This window comes from Hemitrygon akajei, chromosome 2, assembly GCF_048418815.1.
Source record: "Hemitrygon akajei chromosome 2, sHemAka1.3, whole genome shotgun sequence".
Classification (NCBI taxonomy): domain Eukaryota; kingdom Metazoa; phylum Chordata; class Chondrichthyes; order Myliobatiformes; family Dasyatidae; genus Hemitrygon; species Hemitrygon akajei.
In genome coordinates, this window is record NC_133125.1 from 53,598,432 (window position 1) to 53,611,515 (window position 13,084).

Consider the following 13,084-nt stretch of genomic DNA (forward strand, 5'->3'; position numbering starts at 1 on the left):
TTCCTGATGTGAGTGTCTCCTCACATAAGTTTACTCATTGGAACCATTTAGAACCGCTTACTAAACCCCAAACTCCTGAATGATAAATCATTGATCTGTACCTAGCCCTATTTGCATTGGCAACATTTCTAATTTATGTGTATTTAAATCATATTGCCTTCTGTTGTCCAAGTCGATGAATGTAGAATATGGAGCATGGCCACAGGCACTTTGGCTTACGGTCTATGCCACCCATGATATCAATTTAAACAAATCACATCCTTTTTTCATTTTTCCTGTTTAAGTGCTGCTATTGTAACAGTATTTGAGACTGCATTTGTCTGATTTTATTTATTTATTGCTAGAGAACTAACAGCAATTACTTCTCTTCCCATATATGCACTATTAACTGTGGTTTCCCCTTACTATCTTCAATTATATTCTGCTACTTAGCAACAAAGAACAGATGTCAGGTGTCATATGCAGTTTAAAATATAGTGCACACTCATTTCAATGGTCAACTAACTTTTTTCATTTCCTTTTATGTTACAAAATGTTAAGAGACAGGTGAATATTGTTGCAATGTACAACCACATAAAAATAATTATGTTTGCGTTCTTTTCAGGCTGCCTCTACAAATGTATGTTGGGGTTGATGAATGTGTAGTATTAGTATAGAATTTGGGCCAATTTTTCCAGTTGTTACAGGAATAAGAAATACCCTGATTCTTTGTATTAGATTTTCCACGGTTATTGGTTCTTTTTAACAATTCACTGCAGTTGTATTTCAGTAATGGGTCCTTTGTTTATAATAATCCAAGGTTGCAGCCATAGTTAACTATTACGAAAAAAAGGCTCAAAATGTATGTCTTCACTATATACAGTGGATTATGGTTAACTGGGGCAACTTTTAAAGAACAAAAACTAATTGGGAAGATATGTGGGACACTGCTTTAGAGTGAACAGTTGCATTATTTGTGTGTGCTTATGTTATTCATTTGGACTGATGGACACCAAAAGGCTGTAATTTTTGACACTACTTCATGCAGGAAGGCAATGAAATTAGTCTATTATCAGCACTAGGTGTCTGTGCTGATTTTATTTATTTACAGTCAAAAGAACACAGTACTATACACTGGATGAATTCCTCTGTCAATAACTATTAGGAGCTTGTACACAGTGTTATAGTATTGTAGTCACAGTAGTAGTGTTCTAATTTGTATATAAATACACAATTTTGTTACTCAATTAAATGGTAGTTTCTCGTTTTTTTAATACTTTTTAAAACTATTTCTATGTAACTTTTGCTAATTCGGGCTGCCACTTAATTGGACCAAAATGTATTGGTCTCAGTATGTCTTAATTGGAATCCACTGTACAATGTTTTTTGCAATATGGGCATTGTATATGGCAAATTGTCTTTTCAGTCAAAAAGATAGCTTAGTATTGCTTTTACAATGATATTTTAATATAGTAATAGCTTTATAAAAATATAAATGAATATCAAAAATAGGCATATGGAATTTGAATTGACTTGAACTTCTTGTAAAATGATGGTGATATAGCACTGATCACCTGTTCTACCTTTGCCCTGAAATAGCTTGAACCGACAACTGAGTGAAGTCTTCATCCAGTTACCATCACGGAAGGAGTTGCCTGAATACTATGAGCTGATTCGAAAACCTGTGGATTTCAAAAAAATCAAGGTATAAACAGATCTGTAAAATTTGTTGTTTCATTCTCCATTTTGCAATAAATTGGTTTTTAAATACTAATTATAACCACATAACTTAAACTGACTTCAATCACCATTTTGCTCTAATGAATTAAAAGATGCAATTTTTGAACATTTCTTCATCTTCCTATGCCCTATAAGTAAAGAAGATCAATGAAAACTCAGTTGAGTACATCAAACTATATTTTTTAAAAGTATTTAAAGTGTCCCTGTAAACAAAGTAGCTAATTAAATGCTTTTTCCTAGAAAGAAGTTGAAATACTATATTTTATACTCCAGATAATCTTTTAAAACTTGGTGGATAATATTAGTTGCATTTTCTATCCACTCAAAAGTTGCATATTAACAGAAGCAATTCAAACCTGCCACAAACTAGCCAACTAACAGCCAACTTAATTCAGTCACAATATCAAAATCTTACACAAGGGTTCACACTGATTTTCTTGGATATACTTTATCTGAGACCACCACACAGCATTGCAGGGTTAAAGTGTAGCTCTGGGAAGCTACAAAATGGAATCTAGTCACTGTGCTGTCATGGCACCAGGTTGAATTTGGGCAAGAAGACTTGATGCCTACTGCATTTCTCCAGATGAAAATGAGCAATTAAACCACAATGGTGTGTTACCCTTTATCAAAAAGGGGTTAGGGTGCACTTTGTCACATCAAAACTCCAGTGCTGTTTTCAACTTTGGTCTCTATACCCAAGGAAGGAAATGCTAGATTTGGAGGCAGTGAAGTACAAAATCCTACAATGATGAATACCTGTGAAGACCAAGAGAGTAACTGGCTTATACACACTGGAGTTTATTTTATGGAACATTTAGGGTTCTGAGAGCAATTGATAATATATCTGCAGAGGTATTTCCCAGGCTGGAGAATCCAAAACAAAGGATGTGGTCACTGGATTATTTATTAGGCATTAAGGACAAATGAGTGAACCAAATTAGGAAAAACCCTATTTCACCTTATTCCTCCCCAGTCTGTTGGTATGGGTAACTATCAGAAAGTCTTGGTAAGGATGAGTCTTTTTAAGTTGATGGCTAATGTGGAGGTCATAGCCCTGGATGGTATTAAATTAATTCAGTGTCTTTGAAGCTGCACTTGTACAGATGGAATGGCAAGTGTGTTTATCAGACAGCAAAATACATATCCTCTGTCCTACCTGACCATTTAAATTCTAGTCAGTAGTGAGTCACAAGATGTTGATTGTAGGTGACTGTAGAAGGGCAGGTAAACCAACATCTAAGTGTCCTCAGCACTGATGTCTTAATTCATATATGTCAAACTCTAGGCCCGCGGGCCAAATCCGGCCCACGGTGGAATTATCTTTGGCCCGCGAGATAATATCTAATTACTATTAAAGCTGGCCCCAGTAATCGAAGCGCCTACGGTGTATGATATGGCTAATGCTGAGTTTATTCAGGTACCAGGTTTTCAGGGTTTTTAGTGTTTATTCGGCAGTCTTGCTCGGCAGTCTTCTTCATAAGAAACGGAATTTGTAAAGTGAAACACTTTGTAGTTATAGCAGAGACTGAGACACATAAGAGCAGGCTGAAAAAACGGAGGCAACGAAAGCTGCGTTCGCACGTGTCCGACTGATCCGGCCCGCATGAAGCCGCATTTTGCTCAATCAGGCCCGTGACCTAAAATGAGTTTGACACCCCTGTCTTAATTATTCAGTCTGATCGCTGGTCACTCGTTTTTCACAGCACCCAAACCCACATCCTAATAATCTCTTACTACAACAAAATCACATTTGTGAATTGAGTTCAGAACTCAATTCACAAATGTGGTTTTGTAGCAGGAAGAAATTATTAGGTAGCCAGAGGAAAAGATTCAACAATATACTCAGAGCCTCCTTGGAGGGAAATGTGCAATAACCACATTGAATCTTGAGAGTGCATTGCCCATGACCACGGTGAAGAAAGAGCATTCATACTGATATTGTGACCCCGAGCATTGAAAGAATGTAAAAGCCCTGCTTAAATGGTAGGAGTGAATCTCACAAACAACTCACTTGCCCATTTGTAAAAGAATACACAGTTCCCACATTGATCTCAGAACTCACAACAACTAAAATAGAAGCCAGCCATCCTTGATAGAAAGAAATAGAGAATGGTAATGCTTTTCTGTGTCTTGTTTGAACCTGGCCATTATCGGGCATTGCATGGGAATGAATTCTACTTCTCAGCTCTTGTCTGATCATGACCCTGGAAATGAGCATTGCACAATTATCAACAGATGTGCTTCTGACTTATTTGAAGGTTGAAGTTTTGGTTCCACCAGAATCACTCAGCTCGTAGACCTCATTACAACGTTGATCCAATTGTGGACAAAATAACTGAACTCCAGAGATGAGGCGACTGTCCTTGATGGCACAGCAGCAGTCCTCAATATTGAAGGCAGTTGAATTTGGGGTGGATTACCGAAAATGATGGGTGTGTTGCAATTGAATCTTTTCAACACCAGTCCATTGCTACAAGAGTTCTCAACAGTATTCAAGGTCCAATTTCAGCTTCAGTGATTTGTATCAATAGATCAGAAGAACATGTTCTCATGTTTGTATAGATTTCACTTCCATATCCTGATGAGTACTTGCCAGCATTTAGCATGATCTAAATAGTGTTTTGTCTTGAGCTGTGAAATCACAAGCAATATTTGTGCTACAAGAGTCTTAAATTCTCAAGACATTCAACTTTTATACCATGGCAAAACACAGCAGCATCAATATCCTAGATGGGATCCCTTTTGATGAAATGCTTAACCAGGCCACCAAAATACATACTGTAGCTACAAAGGCATTGAAGGACTCTGCTCCAGAAAGGCTGATGGAAGTCAGAGGTGTAATGGAATACTCTGCAGTTAACCTGGGTTTTGGTCACTGCTAAGGAAACATAGCCTCTGCCAAGACATAATTATTTCAAGTAGCATCATGTTTATAATTTAAACATATGCATCCTCCACCTCAAGCAAGCCATGATTATCTGTGGATACACTGCAACAACTTTAGGTCTTTTGGACAACACATCTCAAATTCTTTAACTTCAATATACAGTATAAAATAACCAACTCTGTCTACAGGTTATAAACACAAAGGCTTCAGCAGATGCTGGAAATCCAGAACAACACAAAATCCTGGAAGAACTCAGCAGTTCAGGTAGGATCTATGGAGGGGAATAAGCAGTCGATGTTTTGGGCCGACACCATTCATCAGTCCTGATGAAGGGTTTTTGCCAGAAACATTGACTGTTTATTCCCCTCCATAGATACTGCCTAATGTGCTGTGTTCCTCCAGCATATTTGTGTTGTTCTGGATTTCCAGCAATCCAGTAATCAATCCTCCAAACTTTTGATTTGTAAATATAATGTCGATAACTGCATTGTTGGTGAGTTAAGTTCTCAATTTCGGATAGCACTGAGAATGCCTTCAACAAATTAGCTGCTACAGTTCAAATCACTTTTTCCAGAGTTAATTAAATAATTTATGAATGGATATTTGTGTTCAATGTGTATATCCCTAGAGAATGAGGGAGGAAAAGTAGTTATAACCCAAAATCTAAGATTTAACATGACAAGCTGGAAGATTGAATAATCTACTAAATTGAATAAATTGTTGCTGAAAACATTACTGGGAAATCCACCAGATCATTATATGTAATTTAAATGAAATGCAACCTGATTCATTTAGGTCTTCTGGGAAACCTTGACTTCATTGTTTTACAGTTGTCTCATTCCCATGAATCAGTGATAACTGGCATTAAATTCTGCCTTACAAGAGTATATGAAAAAGAAGAAATTGACACTGGTGGATTGGTGAAATTTTCATTATGCCATGAAAATAAGGCAGATTTTGGAAGTTTGAACTGTAAATACGAAATTTAACTGTACATCAAATCTGTTGAATTTGTTTAGGACCGTATTCGCAACCATAAATACCGTAGTCTGGGAGATCTGGAGAAGGATGTAACACTGTTATGTCATAATGCTCAGACGTACAATCTAGAAGGATCACAGGTCTGTTTATTTACTTAATGTTGACTTTGTTGATTCTTTTATGACAAGAAATACATGTACAAAATGTGATTATTCTGTGATGATCAGAACTTCTGAAGGGACAGTTGGTTATTGGAATCCATCCCATGGAAGATGTGTAAGTAATTAATAAAAGTGACACTTTAAGCAATTATTAAATCTTATGATTTTCTTCCAAAACTGTTGTTAGCTGCAAGCATCTGGGAATGTATTTTTCTGGAGTAGTTACTGATTCACATTTGCTCTCATGTCTATATTTTAAAATTGAAGCAGTAAACTTGACTTGGAATTTAATTTACTGAAAGTCTGAACAGTAAGTAAATCAACACAAGTGACTTCTGCAAGATGGATTGATTGCATTTCTAGAAAATCCATAATGTTTTTTATAATGCAATGTAGCTTCATTTTTTTGGGCATCTAGAAATATGAGTAGGGGGCAGGGAGAGGTTGTTGATTTGTTTACATTTTTCACAAATTCATGAGAACAAATTTTATTATGAATTGCCACCCAATAATTTGAGATGCATGAATTCTAAAAGTGTGAGTTTCCATTACCTAAATGGTCATAAGGCAGGTATTGCCTGATGGCTGGTTTCACTTGATTGAAGAACTTCAACGCACAACGTAGGAGACTTGGTATGAGTTAACATTAAATTTAGATTAGCTTCTGTAATAAACTGTAAGGAATAAATAAGATTCCATTAGATAATGTGCAGGCTTCAGTTTCATTTCCAGTTGTGAGAATGCTTACCAGACATACGTGGGATACAGGAAGTGAAGAAGATACATAGCAAATCCAGATCATGCTGTATGTGATAGGGTTTATTTATGGACAGTATTTGTAATGCGGGTGGAGGGGAGGGTGACTATAGAGACATCAGTTTTAATTAACTGTTCTTAGTTTAAAAATAGATGTGGACAAAAATAAGTAGGATTCTGTTGAAACACAAACATGAATTTGTAGTTCTCTGATCTATTTTGTCGGGGTGGGGTGTTCACAAAGTTGCAATGGAGGTCCTTGGAGAGAGTAGGAAAATGTTTATAAGGTAGTATTCCATTTTGAACTTTTGGCCTATTGAGCTATTGTCAGACTCCCAACAAAGTAATCCTTTTTTTTGTGTTTCTCTCTTATTTTTTCTGAGCATGTTCTCTTTCAAATCCCCATCAGCACCTGATTCTCTTGACATTCAACCTGCAGTAGTCAGGTAACCAAGTAGCCTTTTACTTTTTAGAAACAGCACATGCTCACAGAGATAATGTGCAAATTCTACACTAACAGCACCTGAGTTCAGGATGAAACACAGGCTGCTCTAATTATTCATATTGTGTAGCAGTGTTCACTGTTGTGCAAAAACACTGGGATAATTTACTACATTAAAGCTGTTATATAAAGGTATGATTACTATATTTTTCATTTGCCACCAACATCATAAATTTTTTAAATAAATATTTGAACTACCCTATATCAAAGAATTGACTAGGACTTACCGACCTATATCGACTGAATATTTCTGTAAGCTTTTTACCAACCTGAAAGTGGCACGACCAAAATACAATTAAAATAATGCTTAGTGGGAATATTTTTAAATCTGTATCTGATTTTTTGATTGCCCAAGGTATTAAACAGTATAGAGAAATGATGAATATTTGAGGTAAGGTCATGATTTTATCAGTCTTAATCAAATGGCAGAGTAGGCTGCAAGCTCTTTTTAAAAAAAAAACTTACAAAATATTCCCTATGTTTCTAGAACCTAAAGGTTATCTGTTCATTGCAGCATCGAAAGAATGATGCACTGTTGAAAGTACAGATAAGGTTATTAACCAGCTGAGTTTAAGGAAAGCTATAAGATTGCTTAAATAGCATGGAAATTCTTCCACTGCTATGATCTATTTTATTCCTTTACCAACTAAAAATCAAAAAATATTGCTAATTTATTGAACTACTCTTAATAGAAATCTGCTGTGTTTGGCAATGTCTGCTTTCTATATATTACTTTGTCATAGAACCATAGAACATTACAGCACCGAAACAGGTCTTTTGGCCCTTCTTGGCTGTGCTGAATCATTTTTCTGCCTGGTCCCACTGACCTGCACCTGGACCATATCCCTCCGTACCCTCTCTCATCCATGTACCTGTCCAAGTTTTTCTTAAATGTTAAAAGTGAGCCTGCATTTACCACTTCATCTGGCAGCTCTTTCCACACTCCCACCACGCTCTGTGTGAAAAAGCCCCCCCCAATGTTCCCTTTAAACTTTTCCCCCTTCACCCTTAACCCATGTCCTCTGGTATTTTTCTCCCCTAGCCTCAGTGGAAAAAGCCTGCTTGCATTCACTCTGTCTCTACCCATCATAATTTTATATACCTCTATCAAGTCTCCCCTCATTCTTCTACGCTCCAGGGAATAAAGTCCTCACCTATTCAACCTTCCTCGGTAACTCAGTTTCTCAAGTCCCGACAACATCCTTGTAAACCTTCTGGGCACTCTTTCAACCTTATTTATATCCTTCCTGTAATTCGGTGACCAAAACTGCACACAATACTCCAAATTCAGCCTCACCAATGCCTTATACAACCTCACCATAACATTCCAACTCTTACTCAATGCTTTGATTTATAAAGGCTAATGTACCAAAAGCTCTCTTTACTACCATATCTACCAGTGACGCCACTTTTAGGGAATTTTCTATCTGTATTCCTAGATCCCTCTGTTCTATTGCACTCCTCAGTGCCCTACCATTTACCTTGTATGTTCTGCCTTGGTTTTTCCTTCCAAAGTGCAATACCTCACACTTGTCTGTATTAAACTCCATCTGCCATTTTTAGCCCATTTTTCCAGCTGGTCCAGATCCCTGTGCAAGCTTTGAAAACCTTCCTCACGGTCCACTACATCTCCAATCTTTGTATCATCAGAAAATTTGCTGATCCAATTTACCACATTATCATCCAGATCATTGATATAGGTGACAAATAACAATGGACCCAGCACTGATCCCTGTGGCACACCACTAGTCACAGGCATCCACTCAGAGGAGCAATCCTCCACTACCACTCTCTGACTTCTCCCATTGAGCCAATGTCTAATCCAATTTACTACCTCACCATGTATACCTAGCGACTGAATCTTCCTAACTAACCTCCCATGCGGGACCGTGTCTAAGGCCTTACTGAAGTCCGTGTAGACAACATCCACTGCCTTCCCTTAGAAACATAGAAACATAGAAAGTAGTTGCTTAAGATGAAAAAATTTCAAATTGATAAACAATTTGAAAACTAGTTAGCATGTCAACGCAGCCAACCAGAGAGGCATCCTTTCCCAGCAGACATAGAAACATAGAAAACAGGTGCAGGAGTAGGCCATTCGGCCCTTCGAGCCTGCACCGCCATTCAGTATGATCATGGCTGATCATCCAACTCAGAACTCTGTACCTGCTTTCTCTCCATACCCCGATCCCTTTAGCCACAAGGGCCATATCTAACTTCCTCCTAAATATAGCCAATGAACCGGCCTCAACTGTTTCCTGTGGCAGAGAATTCCACAGATTCATCACTCTCTGTGTGAAGAAGTTTTTCCTCATCTTGGTCCTAAAAGGCTTCCCCTTTATCCTTAAACTGTGACCCCTCGTACTGGACTCCCCCAACATCGGAAACAATCTTCCTGCATCTAGCCTGTCCAAACCCTTTAGAATTTTATATGTTTCAATAAGATCCCCCCTCAATCTTCTAAATTTCATTGAGTATAAGCCTAGTCGATCCAGTCTTTCTTCATATGAAAGTCCTGCCATCCCAGGAATCAATCTGGTGAACCTTCTTCGTACTCCCTCTATGGCAAGAATGTCTTTCCTCAGATTAGGGGACCAAAACTGCACACAATACTCCAGCTGTGGTCTCACCAAGGCCTTGTACAACTGCAGTAGAACCTCCCTGCTCCTGTACTCGAATCCTCTTGCTATGAATGCCAACATACCATTTGCCTTTTTCACCGCCTGCTGTACCTGCATGCACACTTTCAATGACTGGTGTACAATGACATCCAGGTCTCATTGCACCTCCCCTTTTCCTAATCGGCCACCATTCAGATAATAATCTGTTTTCCTGTTCTTGCAACCAAAGTGGATAACCTCACATTTATCCACATTAAATTGCATCTGCCATGAATTTGCCCACTCACCTAACCTATCCAAGTCACCCTGCATCCTCTTAGCATCCTCCTCACAGCTAACACCGCCACCCAGCTTCGTGTCATCCACTTTCTTGATTCCTTCATCCACTTTCCGTGTAACCTCCTCGAAAAACTCTTAATAGATTTATTAAACATGACCTACCATGCACAAAGCCCTGTTGTCTCTCCCTAATAAGTCCCTGTCTATCTAAATACATGTAGATCTATCTTTAGTACTCCTTCCAATAATTTACCTACTACCAACATCAAACTTACTGGCCTATAATTTCCCGGATTACTTTAAGAGCCTTTTTTAAACAATGGAACAACATGACCTATCCTACAATCCTCCGGCACCTCACCTGTAGATACCGACATTTAAAATATATCTGCCAGGGCCTCTGCAATTTCAAAACTAGTCTCCTTCAAGGTCCGAGGGAATACCCTGTCAGTTCCTGGGGATTTATCTACTCTGATTTTCCTCAAGATAGCAAGCACCTCCTCCTCTTCAATCTGTATAGGTTCCATGACCTCACTACTTGCTTGCCTTATTTCCATTGACTCCATGCCAGTTTCCTTAGTAAATACAGATGCAAAAAACCCATTTAAGATCTCCCCCATTTCTTTTGGTTCCATACATAGCTGACCACTCTGATCTTCGAGAGGACCAATTTTATCCCTTATTATCCTTTTGCTCTTAATATACCTTTGGATTATCCTTTACCTTGACTGCCAACGCTACCTCATGTCTTCTTTTAGCCCTCCTGATTTCTTTATTAAGTTGTTTTTTGCACTTTTTATACTCAAGTATCTTATTTGCTCCATTTCCTATACATGTCATACATCTCTCTCTTCTTCTGTATCAGTGTTCCAATATCCCTAGAGAACCAAGATTCCTTATCCTTATTTACTTTGCCTTTAATCCTGACAGGAACATACAAACTCTGCACTCTCAAAATTTCTCCTTTGAAGGCCTCCCACCTACCAACGACATCCTTACCAGAGAACAACCTGTCCCAATCCACGCTTTTTAAATCCTTTCTCATTTCTTCAAATATGGCCTTTTTCCAGTTTTGAACCTCAACCCAAGGACCAGATTTATCTTTTTCCATGATCAAGTTGAAACTAATGGCGTTGTGATCACTGGAACCGAAGTGTTCCCCTACACACACTTCTGTCACCTGTCCTAACTTGTTTCCTAATAGGAGATCTAATATTGCATCCTCTCTAGTCGGTACCTCTATATATTGATTTAGAAAACTTTCCTGGACACATTTTACAAATTCTAATCTATCTAGACCTTTTATCATTATGGGAGTCCCAATCAATATATGGAAAATTAAAATCCCTTACTATCACAACTTTGTTTCCTGCAGTTGTCTGCTATCTCTCTGCAGATTTGCTCCTCCAGTTCTCACTACTGGGTGGTCTATAATACAACTCCATTAATGTGGTCATACCTTTCCTGTTTCTCAGCTCCACCCATGTGGAGTGTTTTGCCTGAGCACTGCTGTAACATTTTCCCCGACTAGCAATGCCAACCCCCACCCTTCATCCCTCTGTCTCTATCATGTCTGAAACATCGGAACCCTGGAACATTAAGCTGCCAGTCCTGCCCCTCCTGTAGCCAAGTTTTTCTAATGGATACAATGTCATAATTCCACGAGTCAATCCACGCCCTCAGCTCGTCAGCCTTCCCCACAATACTCCTCGCATTGAAATATTAATATTTTAAGGTCATGTACTGTATCAATGCAAACTAATTCTTTCTTTGAATATAATCTTGTACTTCTCCTTGGACCCCTGGTTTGTGTGCTCACACTTGTAAAAAATGTGTTAATGCATTGAGAGTTTGAGATAACTGCTCTTTAAGAAATACCACTTCAGAGTTGCAGAGTTTAGTGTAGAAACATTTCATACAATGCACACATCAAATTTAGATCAAGTTCAAGAATTTGTGACAAGTCAATCAACCTTAAGATCAAAAGTTAGATACTTACATGATCTGGTTTCTCCAATTTTTGCAATATACCTTTTGCTCTTCCTATATCCCAGATATGTCTGGAAAGCATTCTCACAACTGGGGACTGCACATTGGATAATGGAATCTTATTTATTCCTTACATTTTATTATAAAAGGTAATCTAAATTTAATGTTAATTCATACCAAGTCTCTTACGTTGTGTGTTGAAGTTCTTCAATAAAGTGAAACCAGCTATCAGGCGATGCCTGCCTTATGGCTATTTGGGTAATGGAAACTCACGCTTGTAGAATTACTGCAAGGATTTTATTAATATTTGAACAAATTAACTTGAAACCGTCTTTGTAATTCATAATTGGAAACACTATAATATCATGCAGTTTTTGAAACACTACATTATATTTTGTTTCAGCAGAATTGTTTAAAAACCTGTCATACTACAGGTTTACTGAAATTCAAAATACATGATAGCAGTTGTAATTGTTGATGGGTAATGTTACTCCTGTTTAAACTTTTGTCTTATTGCAGATTTACGAAGATTCCATTGTTCTTCAATCAGTGTTTAAAAGTGCAAGGCAGAAGATCGCTAAAGAAGAGGAAAGTGAGGAGGAAAGTAATGATGATGAGGATGAGGAGGAGGAATCAGGATCTGAGAGTGAGCTTGAATTTTTATCTTGAACTGGTGTTAAGTTTACTTTTAGTGAACTTAACAATCAGATTGTGCTTGCCTATGGCTGTCTGTTCCATAGGAATATCATCTACACTTCATTTGCAGGTTTGCCTCTCTCCTCTACAATGCAGATGAGTTGGTTAGAAGATGACACTTCTGGCCTCACTCTCACTCTCTGTTACTTAATCCATCAGCAGAACATCTGGCCCAACTGATCTGTTGGGCCAGATGTATTTGATATCTGGCCCTTCAGCTTTATTCCAGGGATGAGAAAAGCATTGTAGCCCCATACATTTTCTGGGGTCACTGACTTTTCTTAACAAATGTAAGTCGTTTGTTTAATTTTCTTTGATTTTAATTCATTTCCAGTGTTCATTTTTAAGTTAAACATTATTTTTAGTTCAATTATTTATATCGCTTTGAATTGTTTTTAAATGCTTTTGATTTATAAAAGATATTTAACGGTAGTTTAAAGGCCTTTGACAACAACAAGTTGCTGAAAGGTCATCAGGGTTGCTCACATGA

At 37.8% G+C, this 13,084-nt stretch overlaps 1 protein-coding gene across 5 annotated transcripts in view; it reads left to right on the forward strand.

The window, feature by feature from the left end:
* Window positions 1-13,084, forward strand: part of smarca2 (SWI/SNF related BAF chromatin remodeling complex subunit ATPase 2) — a 122,313-nt gene that overhangs the window by 103,887 nt on the left and 5,342 nt on the right. For all 5 annotated transcript variants that reach the window (XM_073072230.1, XM_073072255.1, XM_073072246.1 and 2 more), the window contains 3 exons: window positions 1,579-1,684; window positions 5,629-5,730; window positions 12,418-12,544. In XM_073072230.1, coding sequence (XP_072928331.1) covers window positions 1,579-1,684; window positions 5,629-5,730; window positions 12,418-12,544 — 335 coding nt within the window. The remainder of the gene's footprint in view (window positions 1-1,578; window positions 1,685-5,628; window positions 5,731-12,417; window positions 12,545-13,084) is intronic.